The 18,552-nt window shown below is 42.7% G+C and overlaps 1 protein-coding gene across 2 annotated transcripts in view; it reads left to right on the forward strand.

Annotated features, from left to right (window-relative positions):
• The first annotated feature begins 352 nt into the window (after positions 1-352).
• slc9a1a (solute carrier family 9 member A1a) overlaps positions 353-18,552 on the forward strand; it is an 88,658-nt gene continuing 70,458 nt past the window's right edge. The window contains exon 1 of one of the 2 annotated variants that reach the window (XM_061915169.1): positions 353-1,356. In XM_061915169.1, coding sequence (XP_061771153.1) covers positions 1,077-1,356 — 280 coding nt within the window. In that variant the 5' untranslated portion in view covers positions 353-1,076. The remainder of the gene's footprint in view (positions 1,357-18,552) is intronic. The other variant, XM_061915170.1, reaches the window with a different exon arrangement.

An 18,552-nucleotide genomic window follows, 5' to 3' on the forward strand; every position in this document is an offset into this window, starting at 1 on the left:
GAATGCGTGGGTTCCCTCCGAGTACTCCGGCTTCCTCCCACTTCCAAAAACATGCACCTGGGGATAGGTTGATTGGCAACACTAAATTGGCCATAGTGTGTGAATGTGAGTGTGAATGGTGTCTGTCTTTCTGTGTTGGCCCTGCGATGAGGTGGCGACTTGTCCAGGGTGTACCCCGCCTTCCGCTCGATTGTAGCTGAGATAGGCGCCAGTGCCCCCAAAAGGAAAGAAGCGGTAGTAAATGGATGGTAACAATTAAGCCGCGGCCCGGTGGTTGGGGACCACTGCTGTACATGGCAGCCTTCTTACCCTCCATGCCGCTGGGTGTCACTGTTTCACGGCCATCGTCCTCCGCCTTCCAGCCTCCTCCTCCTCTTCTCATCCAGCAAACCTCCGCGAAAGGCTCCGCATTTTGAAGGTTGAAGGGGGGGAAAACAACAGCCAGCAGGGCCGAGACGTGGTTCGACAAGCGGCACGAGAAGCCTCCCTGAAGTCGAGGCGTGGCACCTCCACTCGGGCTCTCCCACCAAGGTCCCGTCTTTACCATCCTTGCCGCGGACATTGACGCGTCAACCAAAAAAAAAAAAAAAACATTGAAGAAAGTTTGAACGGGGAGACAAAATGCGACTCGGCTGTGGTGCGGCTGCTCTTCAAGGTCAGAATCTGAGCGACGCCGCCTCAGGAGACACTTCGCCGGCCACTCGGCAGCGACGGAGAGGCGCCGAGATGCCGCCGGTCTTCGCGTGTCTGATCCCGCATCAACAATGACACCTTTTGCCGTGTGAGGACGTCCACGGTGGTCGAGCCAACTTGTAAAACTCCTCCGCTTGTTTCTTCTCGACAGCAGCGACGGCGTTGTTGTTGCATTATTAACGACTAATTATCTCGGCGTTTCCTGCTTCCTTCTCCGGCCTCGCCTGCTCACCTGCCTAGCAAGACGCCCCGCGCTGCTAGCTTATAACCTCCCCGGAGACGAACGCCTCCTCGACGGCTCTACGCGTTGACGCTCGGTCGGCGAAGTTCGAAGCGACAAAAGCTGCCCAACTTCCTTGAACTTGAAACGAGCCTAGTTTCCGATGCCCCCGCGGAGAGGTCCTCCCTCCCCGGGCAGCCTACCGGGGCGCGGGCTCCTCTTGCTGGTGCTCCTGGTGCTCCTGGAGGGCTCCGTGCTGCACCTGGGCGCCGCCAGCTCGCCGGATGTCGGCCACCGAGACAACTCGGACGTCCACGCCGTGGCGGAGGAGAGGCACAACTTCACCAAGAAGTCTTTCCCGGTGCTCAGCTTCGAGTACGAACACATCCAGGTCCCCTTCGAGATCTCCTTGTGGGTCCTGCTGGCCTCTTTGATGAAATTAGGTGAGTTGTTATGAAAGAAGTGTCATCCATCCATCCATTTACTGCCGCTTATTCCCTTTGGGGTCGCGGGGGGCACTGGTGCCTATCTCAGCTACAACCGGGCAGAAGGCGGTTTACACCCTGGACAAGTCGCTACCTCATCACAGGAAAGAAGTGTCGACTCATTCAAAATATTCCACCACTATGGATATTCAAACTAACGTATTTCCTTTACCAAAGGCATGCGGTAAAGGCAAGCATGCGCTAATTATTTTAAAACCGCCTCACACTCTGGCACTTACCAAAGGCATGCAGTATAAATTTGAGTGTGATGTAAGGATACCATCATGAAAAGCACATTTAATAAAAAAAAAAAAGTTTTTATGGTCTTACCTTTACTTATAAATGAAGTCCATGCCAGCTCCTGATCAAAAGCATCGATAACTTGTTTATAGATGTCTTCCTTATCTTTCTTCAGTTTTAAAAGTCTGTCTGTCTCGATGGAGAGCTTCCTTTATTACCTCCTGCTTCGATTGAAAGTCCAGTTTAGAAAACTGCTATCAGACCGCTGCTATCAGTTAGCTCGGCTCCTCAAGTGTGGGCGACGACAGAATTATCCTCGATCCCGTTCTGCTCCGTGGGTGATCTCTTTATCCCACCGCTGCCACCAGGAAATGTTATTGTATAAATAATACACTGGGTATTTAGGACTGGAATATGCTTTATTTCAGCCCGGTTGTTTACATAGCCAGCATACGAGTGTTACATCCTAAAAGGTCCATCATATCCGTCCCAGAACATATCACGTCACTAATTGTCACTTCTTCTGCAGCAGAGTAGTCGCAAGAAGGATCACTAGCGCCCTCTACCACCAGGAGGCGGGAGCCATTTAATAACTCATATTTGACACACACAGCTACGGTATTGTGACGGTCTCAAGCTGTCGTCTTGCAGGTTCCCAGGACCACCAAGGAAGGACATGAACTAATTATTTTGCAAAGCGAGTTTGACCCGGCAGTAATTCAAGGCAGGCGCATACTATAAGCCTGGCGGCAATTCAATGAAATACGGTACCCTTTTTCCAAGTTAAAAAAAAAATCCCAATTCCCTAATACCATTTACTTCTTCAACATTTCTTGCTACATTTAAACAATTCCAACACCAACCAGTTGATTGATTGATTGAAACTTGTATTAGTAGATTGCACAGTACAGTACATATTCCGTACAATTGACCACTAAATGGTAACACCCCAATAAGTTTTTCAACTTGTTTAAGTCCTGGTCCACGTTAATCAATTCCATCCATCCATCCATCCATCCATCCATTTTCTACGGCTTATTCCCTTTTGGGGTCGCGGGGGGCGCTGGTACCTATCTCAGCTACAATCGGGCGGAAGGCAGCGTACACCCTGGACAAGTCGCAACCTCATCGCAGGAAAGAAGTGTCAACTCATTCAAAACATTCCGTCTTTAACACATTCCACCATTCTGGAAATTCAAACTATCCTTTTTCCAAGTTCAAAAAAATTCAAAATTTTCTAATACCATTTACTACTTCAACATTTCTTGCTCCGTTTAAACATTTCTAACACCATTCGCTCCCACAGCCCTGTCTTTTTTTCCTTATTTTTTCTAGTCCTTCACTCTCACTTTCTTCATCCACGAATCTTTGATGCTCGCTCAAATTAATGGGGAAATCATCGCTTTCTCGGTCCGAATCGCTCTCGCTGCTAGTGGCCATGATTGAAAACAATGTTCAGATGTGAGGAGCTCCACAACCCGTGACGTCACGCGCACATCGTCTGCTGCTTCCGCTACAGGCAAGGCTTTTTTATTAGCAACCAAAAGTTGCAAACTTTATCCTCGATGTTCTCTACTAAATCCTTTCAGCAAAAATATGGCAATATCACGAAATGATCACGTATGACACATAAAATGGACCAGCTATCCCCGTTTAAATAATAAAAATCTCATTTTAGTAGGTCCACGATAATCAATTCCATCCATCCATCCATTTCTACCGCTTATTCCCTTTGGGGTGACGGGGGGCGTTGATGCCTATCTCAGCTACAACCGGGCGGATGGCGGGGTACACCCTGGACAAGTCACCATCTCATCGCAGGGCCAACACAGATAGACAGACAACATTCACACTTACATTCACACACTAGGGACCATTTAGTGTTGCCAATCAACCTATACCCAGATGCATGTCTTTGGAGGTGGGAGGGGCCTATCCCCAGGTGCATGTCTTTGGAGGTGGGAGGGGCCTATCCCCAGGTGCATGTCTTTGGAGGTGGGAGGAAGCCGGAGTACACGGAGGGAACCCACGCATTCACGGGGAGGACATGTTAACTCCACACAGAAAGATCCCGAGTCCGGGATTGAACCCAGGACTACTCAGGACCTTCGTATTGTGAGGCAGACGCACTAACCCCTCTACCACCGTGAAAAATTCCAAATTCCCTAATACCATTTACTACTTCAACATTTCTTGCTCCATTTAAACAATTCTAACACCAACCAATTCAGCTCATTTAGGACATCCATGCTCCTAATCATTTTCCAAAAATCCCGCTTTTCTCAAAATTCCCAAATTTCCAGGCAGTTCCAATTGAAATGAATGGGACATTTTTCCAAGTTGTACAATTCCCAAATGTTTCAACCTATTCAAACCATTCCAACATTAACACATTCGACTCATCCTGGACATTCAAACTAACACTTTCCCAAGTTTCAAACCAAATTAAATGGGTTGTACTTGTATAGCGCTTTTCTACCTTCAAGGTACTCAAAGCGCTTTGACACTACTTCCACATTTATCCATTCACACACTTATGGAGGGAGCTGCCATGCAAGGCGCCAACCAGCACCCATCAGGAGCAAGGGTGAAGTGTCTTGCTCAGGACACAACGGACATGACAAGGTTGGTACTAGGTGGGATTTGAACCAGGGACCCTCGGGTTGCGCACGGCAACTCTCCCACTGAAATTCAAATGCTTCAACATTCAAACCCTTCCAGCATTCAAACCATTTCAGCGTTTAAACGATTTCAACATTTACCGTATTTCCTTGAATTGCCTCCGGGTATATAGTATGCGCCTGCCTAGAATTACTGCCGGGTCAAACTCGTTTTGCAAAATAATTAGCGCATGCTTAGCAGGGTAAACGCTGGGTCAAACTCGTTTCGCCAAATAATTAGCATATACCTAGAATTTCCGCCGGGTCAAACTCGTCACGTCACGAGTGACACTTCCCCTGTCATCATTTTCAAAATGGAGAATGCTGATTTCAATAATTTGAAATCACATAAAGGGAAGAATATGCTAAAAAGAACAGTAAGCAGCTATGTTTTATTAATATACCGTAGCTGCGTGTGTCAAATATGAGTCATTAAATGACTCCCGCCTCCTGGTGGTAGAGGGCGCTAGTGATCTTTCTTGCGACTACTCGGCTGCAGAAGAAGTGACAACAAGCAGCAAGAGTGACCAGCGATCGTTTATTTTTTTCCTCTCGCTTGCACTTTTAACATGGAGAGTTACATATCTAAAATAAAACAGTTTTCTAAATTGGACTTTCAATCCAAGCAGGAGGTAATAAAGGAAGATTTCCATCGAAACAGAGAGACTTTTAAAACTGAAGAAAGATAAGGAAAACTTCTATAAAGTTATCGATGCTTTTGATCAGAAGGAGCTGCGCATTGACTTCATTTATAAGTAAAGGTAAGACCATAGTAATGTTTTTTTTATTAAATGTGTTTTTCATGATGGTATTTTTACATCACACTCAAATTTGTAAGCGCAGGCCTAAATTTACCGCATGCCTTTGGTAAGCGCCGGAGTGAGAAGAGGTTTTAAAATAATTAGCGCCTCGGCGGCAATTCAAGGAAATACGGTATTCAAACCATTCCAACATTAACACATTCCACTCATCCTGGACATTCCAACTAACACTTTCCCAAGTTTCAAACCAAATTCCGTTTTTCCTGGAAATTCAAACCCATCCAACATTCAAACCATTTCAGCGTTTAATCGATTTCAACATTTAAACCATTTCCACATTCATCCTACATCCCATTAGCATTTCAGTTCAGTGGCAGCTCTTCAACATTCAAACTATTCTTACTTTCATACTACAGTCCGTCAGCATTTCACTTCATACAGCTCGGTTGGTAGAGTGGCCGTGCCGGCAACTCGAGGGTTCCAGGTTCAATCCCCGCTTTCGCCATCCTAGTCACTGCCGTTGTGTCCTTGGGCATGACACTTTACCCACCTGCTCCCAGTGCCACCCACACTGCTTTAAATGGAAGTTAGATATTGGCTTTCACTATGTAAAGCGCTTTGAGTCAGTAGAGAAAAAGCGCTATGTAAATATAATTCACTTCACTTCAACTTGAGCATTCACTCGCAATTCCTTCAGGAATTGCCTCTTCTAGTTGTACAACGTACTTTAACTAGCAGCAAATCTAGCATCTTTTTCTGGTGTTATTATAGACTGTACTCATGTTAAGAGACTCTTTACTTCCGCTCCTCCATCTCCGCGTGACGCATGACGTCACACTTCCTTGGGGCTGCTGCTCCGTCTGCACTTTCTCTCCTTAAAAGCTGCCACTGTCTTTAATATTTGCTCATTTTGTAGATCGCTGTCCGTCAGGTGTACTAAAGCAGTGGTTCTCAAATGGGGATACTTGAATGTATGCCAAGGAGTACGTGAGATTTAAATATTTTTTTTTTTTAAATAGCAACAATTCAAAAATCCTTCTAAATATATTAATTGAATAATACTTCAAAAAAATATGAATGTAAGTTCATAAACTGTGAAAAGAAATGCAACAATGCAATATTCAGTGCTGACAGCTAGTTTTTTTGTGGACATGTTCCATAAATATTGATGTTGAAGATTTCTTTTTTTGTGAAGAAATGTTTAGAATGAAGTTGATGAATCCAGATGGATCTCTATTCCAATCCCCAAAGAGGGCACTTTAAGTGGATGACTACTTCTATGTGTAGAAATCTTTACCGTATTTCCTTAAATTGCCGCCGGGGCGCTAATTAATTTAAAACCTCTTCTCACTCCGGCGCTTATTGAGTGTGATGTAAGGATACCATCATGAAAAGCACATTTAATAAAAAAAAAAACGTTATTATGGTCTTACCTTTACATATAAATGAAGTCCATGCGCAGCTCCTTCTGATCAAAAGCATCGATAACTTGTTTATAGAAGTCTTCCTTATCTTTCTTCAGTTTTAAAAGTCTGTCTGTCTCAATGGAAATCTTCCTTTATTACCTCCTGCTTCGATTGAAAGTCCTGTTTATAAAACTGTTTTATTTTGGATATGTATTCCCCCATGTTAAAAATGCAAGCGAGAGGAAAAAATAAACTGCTTGTTGTCACTTCTTCTGCAGCCGAGTAGTCGCAAGAAGGATCACTGGCGCCCTCTACCACCAGGAGGCGGGAGTCACTTAATGACTCATATTTGACACACGCAGCTACGGTATATTAATAAAACATAGCTGCTTACTGTTCTTTTTAGTATATTCAATAGCTTGGACCTTAAATCCTACTGAATAGCTCTTAATCTTCTTCCCTTTATGCAATTACAAATTATTGAAATCACCCTCCTCCATTTTGAAAACGATGACAGGTGAAGTGTCACACGTGACGTGACGAGTTTGACCCGGCGGAAATTTTAGGCATATGCTAATTTTTTGGCGAAACGAGTTTGACCCGGCGGAAATTCTAGACATGCGCTATTAAAAATAATATTTTGCGAAACGAGTTTGACCCGGCGTTAATCCTCAGCCGGCGGTTATGCTAAGCATGCGCTTCTCGCCCGGAAAAGGGTGGAGTGCCATCTCCGGGTTGGGGAGGAGACCCTGCCCCAAGTGGAGGAGTTCAAGTACCTAGGAGTCTTGTTCACGAGTGAGGGAAGAGTGGATCGTGAGATCGACAGGCGGATCGGTGCGGCGTCTTCAGTAATGCGGACGTTGTATCGATCCGTTGTGGTGAAGAAGGAGCTGAGCCGGAAGGCAAAGCTCTCAATTTACCGGTCGATCTACGTTCCCATCCTCACCTATAGTCATGAGCTTTGGGTCATGACCGAAAGGATAAGATCACGGGTACAAGCGGCCGAAATGAGTTTCTTCCGCTGGGCGGCGGGGCTCTCCCTTAGAGATAGGGTGAGAAGCTCTGCCATCCGGGAGGAACTCAAAGTAAAGCCGCTGCTCCTTCACATCGAGAGGAGCCAGATGAGGTGGTTCGGGCATCTGGTCAGGATGCCACCCGAACGCCTCCCTAGGGATGTGTTTAGGGCACGTCCAGCTGGTAGGAGGCCACGGGGAAGACCCAGGACACGTTGGGAAGACTATGTCTCCCGGCTGGCCTGGGAACGCCTCGGGATCCCCCGGGAAGAGCTAGACAAAGTGGCTTAGGCTGCTGCCCCCGCGACCCGACCTCGGATAAGCGGAAGATGATGGATGGATGGATGGAGTTTGACCCGGTAGTAATTCTAGGCAGGCGCGTACTATATACCCGGCGACATATCAAGGAAATACAGTATTTATAATTGAATCAGTTGTTTATTTTTAGCAAGTTTTTAGTTATTTTTATATATATTTTTTCAAATAGTTCAAGAAAGACCACTACAAACGAGCAATATTTTGCAATGTCATACAATTTAATAAATCAGAAACTGATGACATAGTGCTGTATTTTACTTCTTTATCTCTTTATTTCAACCAAAAATGCTTTGCTCTGATTAGGGGGTACTTGAATTAAAAAAATGTTCACAGGGGGTACATCACTGAAAAAAGGTTGAGAACTACTGTACTAAAATACGTCCACTTTGCAGATATGCTGAGTCGGCTGCAGGCAATCCCGCGCATATTGGCTAAGGTTTCTGCAATGCTCTTCTTTTTTTGGCGGCCAAATTTTCAGTGAATCACAAGTGAATAGTGCACAAATATTAGTCTATGTGTCATGGGCTGGGTGACATAGGCCAACATGATTTGGAACAATTTCCCTTGTGGATCATTAAAGTTCGTCTAAGTCTATATCCTATTTTTCGCCCCAATCTCGATGTATGACGTATATATTGGTATTTTAAACAAAAAGTGCAAATTCTACACCACATTACAGTTACTACCACTGTGGCGAAAATGATAAAGTCATTAATTATTACAGAAAGTAATAAATGCGTTATTTGGAAAAAATATATATGCAGTTGAGAGAAGCCTATGAGAGATGCGTGTGTGTGCCTTTAAAAAGCGCTGTCTGTTGCTAACGACATGTGACGTCAGCGAGGGTTTCAGCTGAACAGAATTTGGTAGCTTTAGCAGCTAGCAGCGACAGTTTCTTTAAACATTTCACCGGGTTGTGTTACCACTGGTTAATCAAGAGGAGCCGCCAGAAGCCTCAAACGGCAAAGGTATATCAAAAGGTACCGGTATGGCGGTATTGTCAGAAATATATATATCTCTTTCTAAAATATACTGATATTACAGTTCTATACTGGTCCTCCTATGTATATATCCATTCATAGTAGGGGTGTAACGGTACGTGTATTTGTATTGAACCGTTTCGGTACAGGGGTTTCGGTTCGGTACGAGGGTGTATCGAACGAGTTTGTACCCTAAAGTCTTAACAAGCTGCTCTGATGCTGCCTCTGTCTGAGCAGTGAGCACCCAGCATTGTCCCGCCCACACAACCATCTGATTGGTTACATACAAAGCCAATCATCAGTGCGTATTCAGAGCGATGTAACAGCCAATCAGCAGTGCGTATCCAGAGCGCATGGAGTGAGTGCTCCGGCGTCGAGATGAACAGATATGTGTTTAGCAGGTGAGCAGCAGACATCGTACACTCCCCAAATTATACTAAACACTTCCCAGTCACAACTATTACAAACATCACTATGAGCTTGTTGACCTTCTAGAAACTTAAACTGCAGCTCAGCTCTCTCATAGTTCTGGGTTGAGGTGAAGGCTAATTAGCTTTTAGCGTTACGTTAGCTCATTTTGCTGTGTGTGTGTGTGTGTGTGTATATAATAAAAGTCAACTACAGGCTTCCCAAATGCTGCAATAAATTAAGCATGATGAGTTGACTTGAAACTGTTTGATGTTGCACTTTTTATATGTTGAAGAAAGGTTTTGTCATTTTATTTAATCAAAACAACAACTTGAGTTAGTTTAATGTGGATTAACTTGGGCAGAATTATTATAATGTTCCCAATGTTAAAAGGATAAAGCCATTGTTTACAGATTTGGTAAATAAATAACCCAAAAATTTATATTTTGTTGTTCTCTTACTGTACCGAAAATGAACCGAACCGTGACCTCTAAACCGAGGTACGTACCGAACCGAAATGTTTGTGTACCGTTACACCCCTAATTCATAGTGTAACATAATGTTTTATTTTTGTGTGCTTTTGATGTTCATTGGTTCTATGATCGCGAACACAACGTCTATGACTGAAAGGAGATTGGTGGCGAATGAGGAAATGTGGTGTGTCTCGGAGCGAAACACCAAGATGAAAGTGTGCATGGAAAGGAATCCTTGTTAGGATAATATTGGCAATACGAGTTAAAAAGTACGTCAGGCTTTGTGTGACTTACTCTGGACGCTACAGTACATTATATTACCTCACTTTCTCACGTAAAAATCTGTGTGGTGGCTTATATTTTGCTATGGTGGTGCGCCACGATCATTTACATTAAGGGGAAAACCTGTTAACACATACAGTTAACAAAATAAACATCAATTGGGGGGGGGGGGCATGAAAAAAATTCTGTCCCCACAGGGGGGCGTCACAGAAAAATTATGGAGAAGCACTACTGTTAACAAAGGTATGCAAACAATATTGAGCATTTGGTAGTTGTCATGGTGTAAAATTGCGAGTTTAAGTTAAGGCTTTGTTCAGTACTCCGTGAGAAAAGACACATGGTGGACACTTTTTAGGGCAGTTCACTCCATGTTTACTTCACCCCAGTACTATTTTCATGGGGCCAAAGGCCTAAAAAAATCAGTAGAATGCTACTGTTTTGTCGCAATCACATGCTGCAGAGAAGAATGGGGTATTCACAACCTGTGCGATGAAATCAATTCCACCAGATAAAACCGCTTACCGTATTTCCTTGAATTGCCGCCGGGTATATAGAATGCGCCTGCCTAGAATTAACGCCGGGTCAAACTCGTTTCGCAAAATATTATTTTTATTAGCGCATCTCTAGAATTTCCGCCGGGTCAAACTCGTTTCGCCAAATAATTAGCATATGCTTAGAATTTCCGCCGGGTCAAACTCGTCACGTCACGGGTGACACTTCACCTGTTATCATTTTCAAAATGGAGGAGGCTGATTTCAATAATTTGAAATCGCATAAAGGGAAGAAGATTAAGAGCTATTCAGTAGGATTTAAGGTCCAAGCTATTGAATATGCTAAAAAGAATAGTAAGCAGCTATGTTTAATTAATATATCGTAGCTGCGTGTGTCAAATATGAGTCATTAAACGACTCCCGCCTCCTGGTGGTAGAGGGCGCTAGTGATCCTTCTTGCGACTACTCGGCTGCAGAAGAAGTGACAACAAGCAGGAAGAGTGAGCAGCGATCGTTTATTTTATCCTCTCGCTTGCACTTTTAACATAGAGGATTACATATCTAAAATAAAACAGTTTTCTAAACTGGACTTTCAATCGAAGCAGGAGGTAATGAAGGGAGATCTCCATCGAAGCAGAGAGACTTTTAAAACTGAAGAAAGATAAGGAAGACTTCTATAAACAAGTTATCGATGCTTTTGATCAGAAGGAGCTGCGCATGGACTTCATTTATAAGTAAAGGTAAGACCATAATAACGTTTTTTTTATTAAATGTGCTTTTCATGATGGAATCCTTACATCACACTCAAATTTATAAGCCCAGGCCTACATTTACCGCATGCCATTGGTAAGCGCCGGAGTGAGAAGAGGTTTTTAAAATAATTAGCGCATGCTTGCCTTTACCGCATGCCTTTGGTAAACGCCGGAGGGAGAAGAGGTTTTAAATTAATTAGCGCCTTGGAAATACGGTAAACACAATTTATTTTAGAACTTAAACAAGTGTGTGTGCCCGTGTGAAAAAAAATCTTAATTCTAAGCAAGAAAATCATTATTTTTGCAGTATAATAACTTTTATATGCCAAGGCAAAGATGAGAGCCGCCACAAATACAACAAAAAAGGCCGCATGTTTACTGCTAAGATAAGATTCATTGGAATTGCTCCTCTCAGTCCATATTGCTGATTACAAGAAAAGTCCTCTGGCATCTTTCTTCTATTGCTCCTCGACACAGCCATGACTAAGCAGCATGCTGCAGCCTCGCCAGTGATGGAGGGCAAGCGTTTGGCTAATTATCACAGTGGCTTTCAATTAGAGACTGCATTGGAAATGAGTTTGTTTGTGATCACGCAAGAGTAACGACACTGATGCACTTAATACCTCCAGTATATTTGTCTACTGATGAATACAAACTCTTGCTCTGTGGTGTTCCTCTCCTTTTCTCTCACTTTCTTTCTGAAGCAGCATGTCATGCAGGCTTAATTAAAGGAGCTCTTTTCAGTGAAATTAAAACACACCGCCTCACCTTACCTGGAGCGTGCAATGTGACGTAAGAGCCACACCATCGCCAGTATAGCATCCCAAAATACCTTAATATTTTAATACTTTTGTGCTGAAAATCTTGCCCAGTTTTGAAAAATCCTACTAACCACTGCAGCACTTGAACTGATACAAATTGCAATTTTTTTGTTTTCAAGCCGATAAATAGAGATAACGTCCTTTTTCTCAAGACTGATCTATAAAGATCTGTTATTTTTACTACCATATTTCCTTGAATTGCCGCCGGGGCGCTAATTAATTTAAAACCTCTTCTCACTCCGGCGCTTACCAAAGGCATGCGGTAAATGTAGGCCTGCGCTTATAAATTTGAGTGAGATGTAAGGATACCATCATGAAAACCACATTTAATAAAAAGAAAACATTATGGTCTTACCTTTACTTATAAAGGAAGTCCATGCACAGCTCCTTCTGATCAACAGCATCGATAACTTTTTTATAGAAGTCTTCCTTATCTTTCTTCAGTTTTAAAAGTCTCTGTCTCGATGGAGATCTTCCTTTAATACCCCCTGCTTCGATTGAAAGTCCAGTTTAGAAAACTGTTTTATTTTAGATATGTAATCCTCCATGTTAAAAGTGCAAGCGAGAGGAAAAAATAAATGGTCGCTGCTCACTCTTGCTGCTTGTTGTCACTTCTTCTGCCGCCGAATAGTCGCAAGAAGGATCACTAGCGCCCTCTACCACCAGGATGCGGGAGTCATTTAATGACTCATATTTGACACACGCAGCTATGGTATATTGATAAAACATTGCTGCTTACTGTTCTTTTTAGCATATTCAATAGCTTGGACCTTAAATCCTACTGACTAGCTCTTAATCTTCTTCCCTTTATGCGATTTCAAATTATTGAAATCAGCTTCCTCGATTTTGCGAGACGAGTTTGACTCGGCAGTAATTCTAGGCAGGCGCATACTTTATTTAGAATTTTAATTTTCCTGAAGGAACTGTCCTGAAGGAATCAATAAAGTACTATCTAGTACTATCTATACTTTATACCCGGCGGCAATTCAAGGAAATACGGTATGAAAAAAACTGCGACTTATAGTCCAAAAAATACGGTAGACAATATTCAAGTTAACATAATTTGTTATTTCATGGAGTACATGTATTTTTGTCTCCCAAAATAGAAATAAATAATTGATTTAGTAATAAAAGTTACAGTACCTTATTGATACATGTTATTTCCAAGCTTTCGAGGGCCAAATAAAATAAAGTGGCGGGCCACACCTGGCCCCCGGGCCTTGGGTTTGACACCTGTGTCAAAGGCTTTCGAAACACCGTCATAGTGATGCTGGCGTTTCAGCTGCCTGATAAGGTTCGATGTGTGCTGAGGCCCCAACCCCCCATGTTTGCAGAACATTTAACGCAAACAGCACATGGAATGTCTTCCTCAAAGAGTAAAGAGGTCCCACACGATGGAAGCCTTGCTCGTTTACATTCCGGCTTTTTCCATCGTTGGAAGTTTTACAGGGGCTTTCCCATCTACCCGGGTATATAAAGTACCCCCCTGTGTTTCCACCAAAAACTCCCCAGGTAGCTTGACTTCTACAGAAACTTATTTTGAGTTCCTCATAGCGAGGTGGCACTTTCGGAAGTTTCCCTGGATTATTTGAGGGGCAGGATGTGCTGTTGACGGCAGATTTGGTGAACGCAGTTGGAGCGCTTCTAAAAGTTTGTACTTCATTCAAAGCTTCAGCCACCATTGAAATTAGGCGAGGGCAACTTGTTTCTTATTTTTGTGTATTTCTATCACAATCAGGCTTGTGATTTTTCCGTCTCTAGTCGTCTTTTTTTATCTCTGTAAAAATATAGAAAAATATTTTCCCTTTTTATTTAATTTTCCTGACCTACAACATGTGTTAAAGGGGAACATTATCACAATTTCAAAAGGGTTAAAAACAATAAAAATCAGTTCCCAGTGGCTTGTTGTATTTTTTGAAGTTTTTTTCAAAATTTTACCGGTCTCCGAATATCCCTAAAAAAAAGCTTTAAAGTGCTTGATTTTCGCTATTTGCGATGCAACTATCCATTTCCCTGTGACGTCATACAGTGCTGCCAATGTAAACAAACAATGGCGAATAGCACAGCAAGATATAGCGACATTAGCTCGGATTCAGACTCGGATTTCAGCGGCTTAAGCGATTCAACATATTACGCATGTATTGAAACGGATGGTTGGAGTATGAAAGTATTGAAGAAGAAACTGAAGCTATTGAGCGAATAGCTATTGACGCTATTCATAGCCATAGCATGGCCGAATAGCTGCGTTAGCATCGCCGGTAAAATGTGCGGACCAAACGATCAGGACTTTCGCATCTTGTGACACTGGAGCAACTTAAATCCGTCGATTGGTAAGTGTTTTTTTCGCATTAAATGTGGGTGGAAGGAAACATAATATAGTTGCAAATGCATCTGCAGGTTATCCATACATCTCTGTGCCATGTCTGCTTTAGCACCGCCGGTAAATAGCATATTAGCATCGATTAGCGTAGCATGTTAGCATCGATTAGCTGGCAGTCAACATCAACAAAACTCACCTTTGTGATTTCTGTGACTTTATCGCTGCAAATGCATCTGCAAGTTATCCATACATCTCTGTGCCATGTCTGCTTTAGCCCCGCCGGTAAATAGCATGTTAGCATCGATTAGCATAACATGTTAGCATCGATTAGCTGGCAGTCACGCCGCAACCAAATATGTCTGATTAGCACATAAGTCAACATCAACAAAACTTTCGAATCTTCGGGCCAGTGGTGCAACTTGAATTCCTCCCTGTTAGTGTTGTTACACCCTCCGACAACACACCGATGAGGCATGATGTCTCCCAAGGTTCCAAAAAATAGTCGAAAAAACTGAAAATTACAGCGCTGAGACCCAATGTTTACAAGGGGGTTGAAAATGAAAATGGCGGCTGTATTACCTCGACGACGTCACGTTCTGACGTCATCCCCTCCAGAGCGATAAACAGAAAGGCGTTCAATTCGCCAAAATTCACCCATTTAGAGTTCGGAAATCGGTTAAAAAAATATATGGTCTTTTTTCTGCACCGTCAAGGTATATATTGACGCTTACATAGGTCTGGTGATAATGTTCCCCTTTCAAATCTTGATCAGTCTCTTGGAGGGTTGGAATTGGGGGTTAAATCACCAAAAATGTTTCCCGGGTGCGGCACCGCTGCTGCCCACTGATCCCCTCACCTCCCAGGGGGTGATCAAGGGTGATGGGTCAAATGCAGAAGATAATTTCGCCACATGTAGTATGTGTGTGACAATCATTGGTACTTTACCTTTAACTTTGCATATCTGCCAACAACTACGTTTTTTTCGTAATCACTACGGTTTTTGATAATCCATTGGTAAAAACTACGGTCTTCCATTAAAAATGATTACTGTATTTCCTTGAATTGCCGCCGGGTATATAGTAAGGGCCTGCCTAGAATTACTGCCGGGTCTAACTCATTTCGCAAAATATTTAGCGCATGCTTAGCATTACCGCCGGCTCAGGGTTAACGCCGGGTCAAACTCGTTTAGAAAAGTATTATTTTTATTAGCGTATGTCTAGAATTTCCGTCGGGTCAAACTCGTCACGTCACAAGTGTGACACTTCACCTTGTCATCATTTTCAAAATGGAGGAGGCTGATTTCAATCATTTGAAATCGCATGAAGGGAAGAAGATTAAGAGCTATTCAGTAGGATTTAAGGTTCAAGCTATTGAATATGATAAAAAGAACAGTAAGTAGCTATGTTTTATTAGTATACCGTAGCTGCGTGTGTCAAATATGAGTCATTAAATGACTCCCGCCTCCTGGTGGTAGAGGGCGCTAGTGATCTTTCTTGCGACAAGTCAGCTGCAGAAGAAGTGACAACAAGCAGCAAGAGTGAGCAGCGTGTGTTTATTTTTTCCTCTCGCTTGCACTTTTAACATGGAGGATTACATATCTGAAAATAAGACAGTTTTGTAAACTGGACTTTCAATCGAAGCAGGAGGTAATAAAGGAAGATTTCCATCGGGACAGAGAGACTTTTTGCTATGTATCCTTCTCCGGTGTGTAGTGAAGCATGTTTAGCTATTCCTCGTCCTCATTGTAAGAAAATTACTTTATTCGTCGTCATGGAAACAAGGATTAGTGATTTAGAAGTAGCTAAAACATTGCAGAATGCGGCTCGATATTAGCCTCTGTCTAGCTAGCCATGTCTTAAAGCACCTCTTCTTGTGGGGGTGTCAGTGTTATAACTTCTTCTTTATCTTTGTTTCTATTTTTTTTACACCAAAATGCATCCAATGTCCCATTTTTGTCTGCACACTGTGCCTGCTCGTACGTACTCCGTGTGTGCGCGCTGCCGAACATGCTCCTCTGCTCGTAAAACCAGCAATGTCACGATGTGACGACGCCGTAATGCCCGTTAAAAAGGGGGGGGGGGGTGATCGGAACCGGTACTTTTTAGAGGCGGTATAGTACCGAATATGATTCATTAGTATCACGGTACTATACTAGTACCGGTATACCGTACAACCCTAGTTTATGCTTGAACTTAGTGACATTACCTCAATATGCATTTTTCATGTTGGATGAGCATGAATTCCGCTTTTGAAGTTAAAGTCCTAAAGCTCTTAAACCAATTACATGTACCTAATGTCACGTGCATGTACAAACCCTGTTTCCATTTGAGTTGGGAAATTGTGTTAGATGTAAATATAAACGGAATACAATGATTTGCAAATCATTTTCAACCCATATTCAGTTGAATATGCTACAAAGACAACATATTTGATGTTCAAACTGCTAAACTTTTTTTTTGTGCAAATAATAATTAACTTTACAATTTGATGCCAGCAACATGTGACAAAGAAGTTGGGAAAGGGGGCAATAAATACTGATAAAGTTGAGGAATGCTCATCAAACACTTATTTGGAACATCCCACAGGTGTGCAGGCTAATTGGGAACAGTTAGGTGCCATGATTGGTTATAAAAGCAGCTTCCATGAAATGCTAAGTAATTCACAAACAAGGATGGGGTGAAGGTCACCACTTTGTAAGCAAATTGTCAGTTTTAGAACAACATTTCTCAACAAGCTATTGCAAGGAATTTAGGGAGTTTACCATCTGTGGTCCGTAAAATCATCAAAAAGTTCAGAGAATCTGGAGAAATCACTGCACGCAAGCGAGGATATTACAGACCTTGGATCCCTCAAGCGGCACTGCATCAAAAACCGACATCAGTGTGTAAAGGATATCACCACATGGGCTCAGGAACACTTCATGAAACCACTGTCAGTAACTACAGTTGGTTGCTATATATGTAAGAGCAAGTTAAAACTCTGCTATGTAAAGCAAAACCCATTTATCAACAATATCCTGAAACGCCGCCGGCTTGGCTGGGCCGGAGCTCATCTAAGATGGACTGATTCAAAGTGGAAAGGTGTTTTGTGGTCTGACGAGTCCACATTTCAAATTACATTTGGAAACAGAGGACGTGGTGTCCTCCAGAACAAAGAGGAAAATAACCATTCGGATTGTTTTGGGCGCAAAGTTGAACAGTCAGCACCTGTGATGGTATGGGGGTGTATTAGTGCCCAAGGCATGGGTAATTTACACATCTGTGAAGGCACCATTAATGCTGAAAGGTCCATACAGGTTTTGGAGCAACATATGTTGTCATCCAAGCAACGTTATCTTGGACACCCCTGCTTCTTTCAGCAAGACAATGCCAAGCCACGTGTTACAACAGCGTGGTTTTGTAGTAAAAGGGTGCGGGTACTTTCCTGGCCCGCCTGCGGTCCAGACCTGTCTCCCATGGAAAATGTGTGGCGCATTATGAAGCGTAAAATAACACAACAAGACCCCGGACTGTTTAACAACTTAAGCTGTACATCAAGCAAGAATGGTAAAGAATTCCACTTTCAAAGCTTCAACAATTGGTTTCCTCAGTTCCCAAACATTTATTGAGTGTTGTTAAAAGTATGTTGTGATGTAACACAGTGGTGAACATGCCCTTTCCCAACTACTTTGGCACAAGTTGCAGCCATGAAATTCTAAGTTGATTATTATTTGCAAAAAAAAATAAAGTTTATGAGTTTGAACATCAAATATCTTGTTTTTGTAGTGCATTCAACTGAATATGGGTTGAAAATGATTTGCAAATCATTGTATTCCGTTTATATTTACATTTAACACCATTTCCCAACTCATATGGAAACAGGGTTTGTAATTTAAAGTGGGAGGTATGAGCGCAAGGAAAGTAGTAAAGACAGCAGAGTCTTGGTAGACGGAGAGGCGGCGACCATAAGTCTCTGCTTCACCCAGGAAGGCTGGAGATGGGATGCGAGTAATTGGTTGTGACTGCTGGGCCTGTTCCCAGAGTCAGCGCCTGATGGACCCTCATATCTTACTAAGCCCAGAATGTACCATTCATAGTCCATTTATCTCCTCGGCAACCCAGCCAGTGTGTGGAACCAAGCCATTGGCTTTTATTTCTCTCCTCACCACCACACACTTCTCTCTTAAGCAGCTGGAATATACAGCGTGAGTCCGTTTACTCCTCAATGTCTGCATTCAATCAACAGCATGA

The sequence above is a fragment of the Nerophis ophidion genome, linkage group LG11 (assembly GCF_033978795.1).
Source record: "Nerophis ophidion isolate RoL-2023_Sa linkage group LG11, RoL_Noph_v1.0, whole genome shotgun sequence".
NCBI classification, from domain to species: Eukaryota; Metazoa; Chordata; class Actinopteri; order Syngnathiformes; family Syngnathidae; genus Nerophis; species Nerophis ophidion.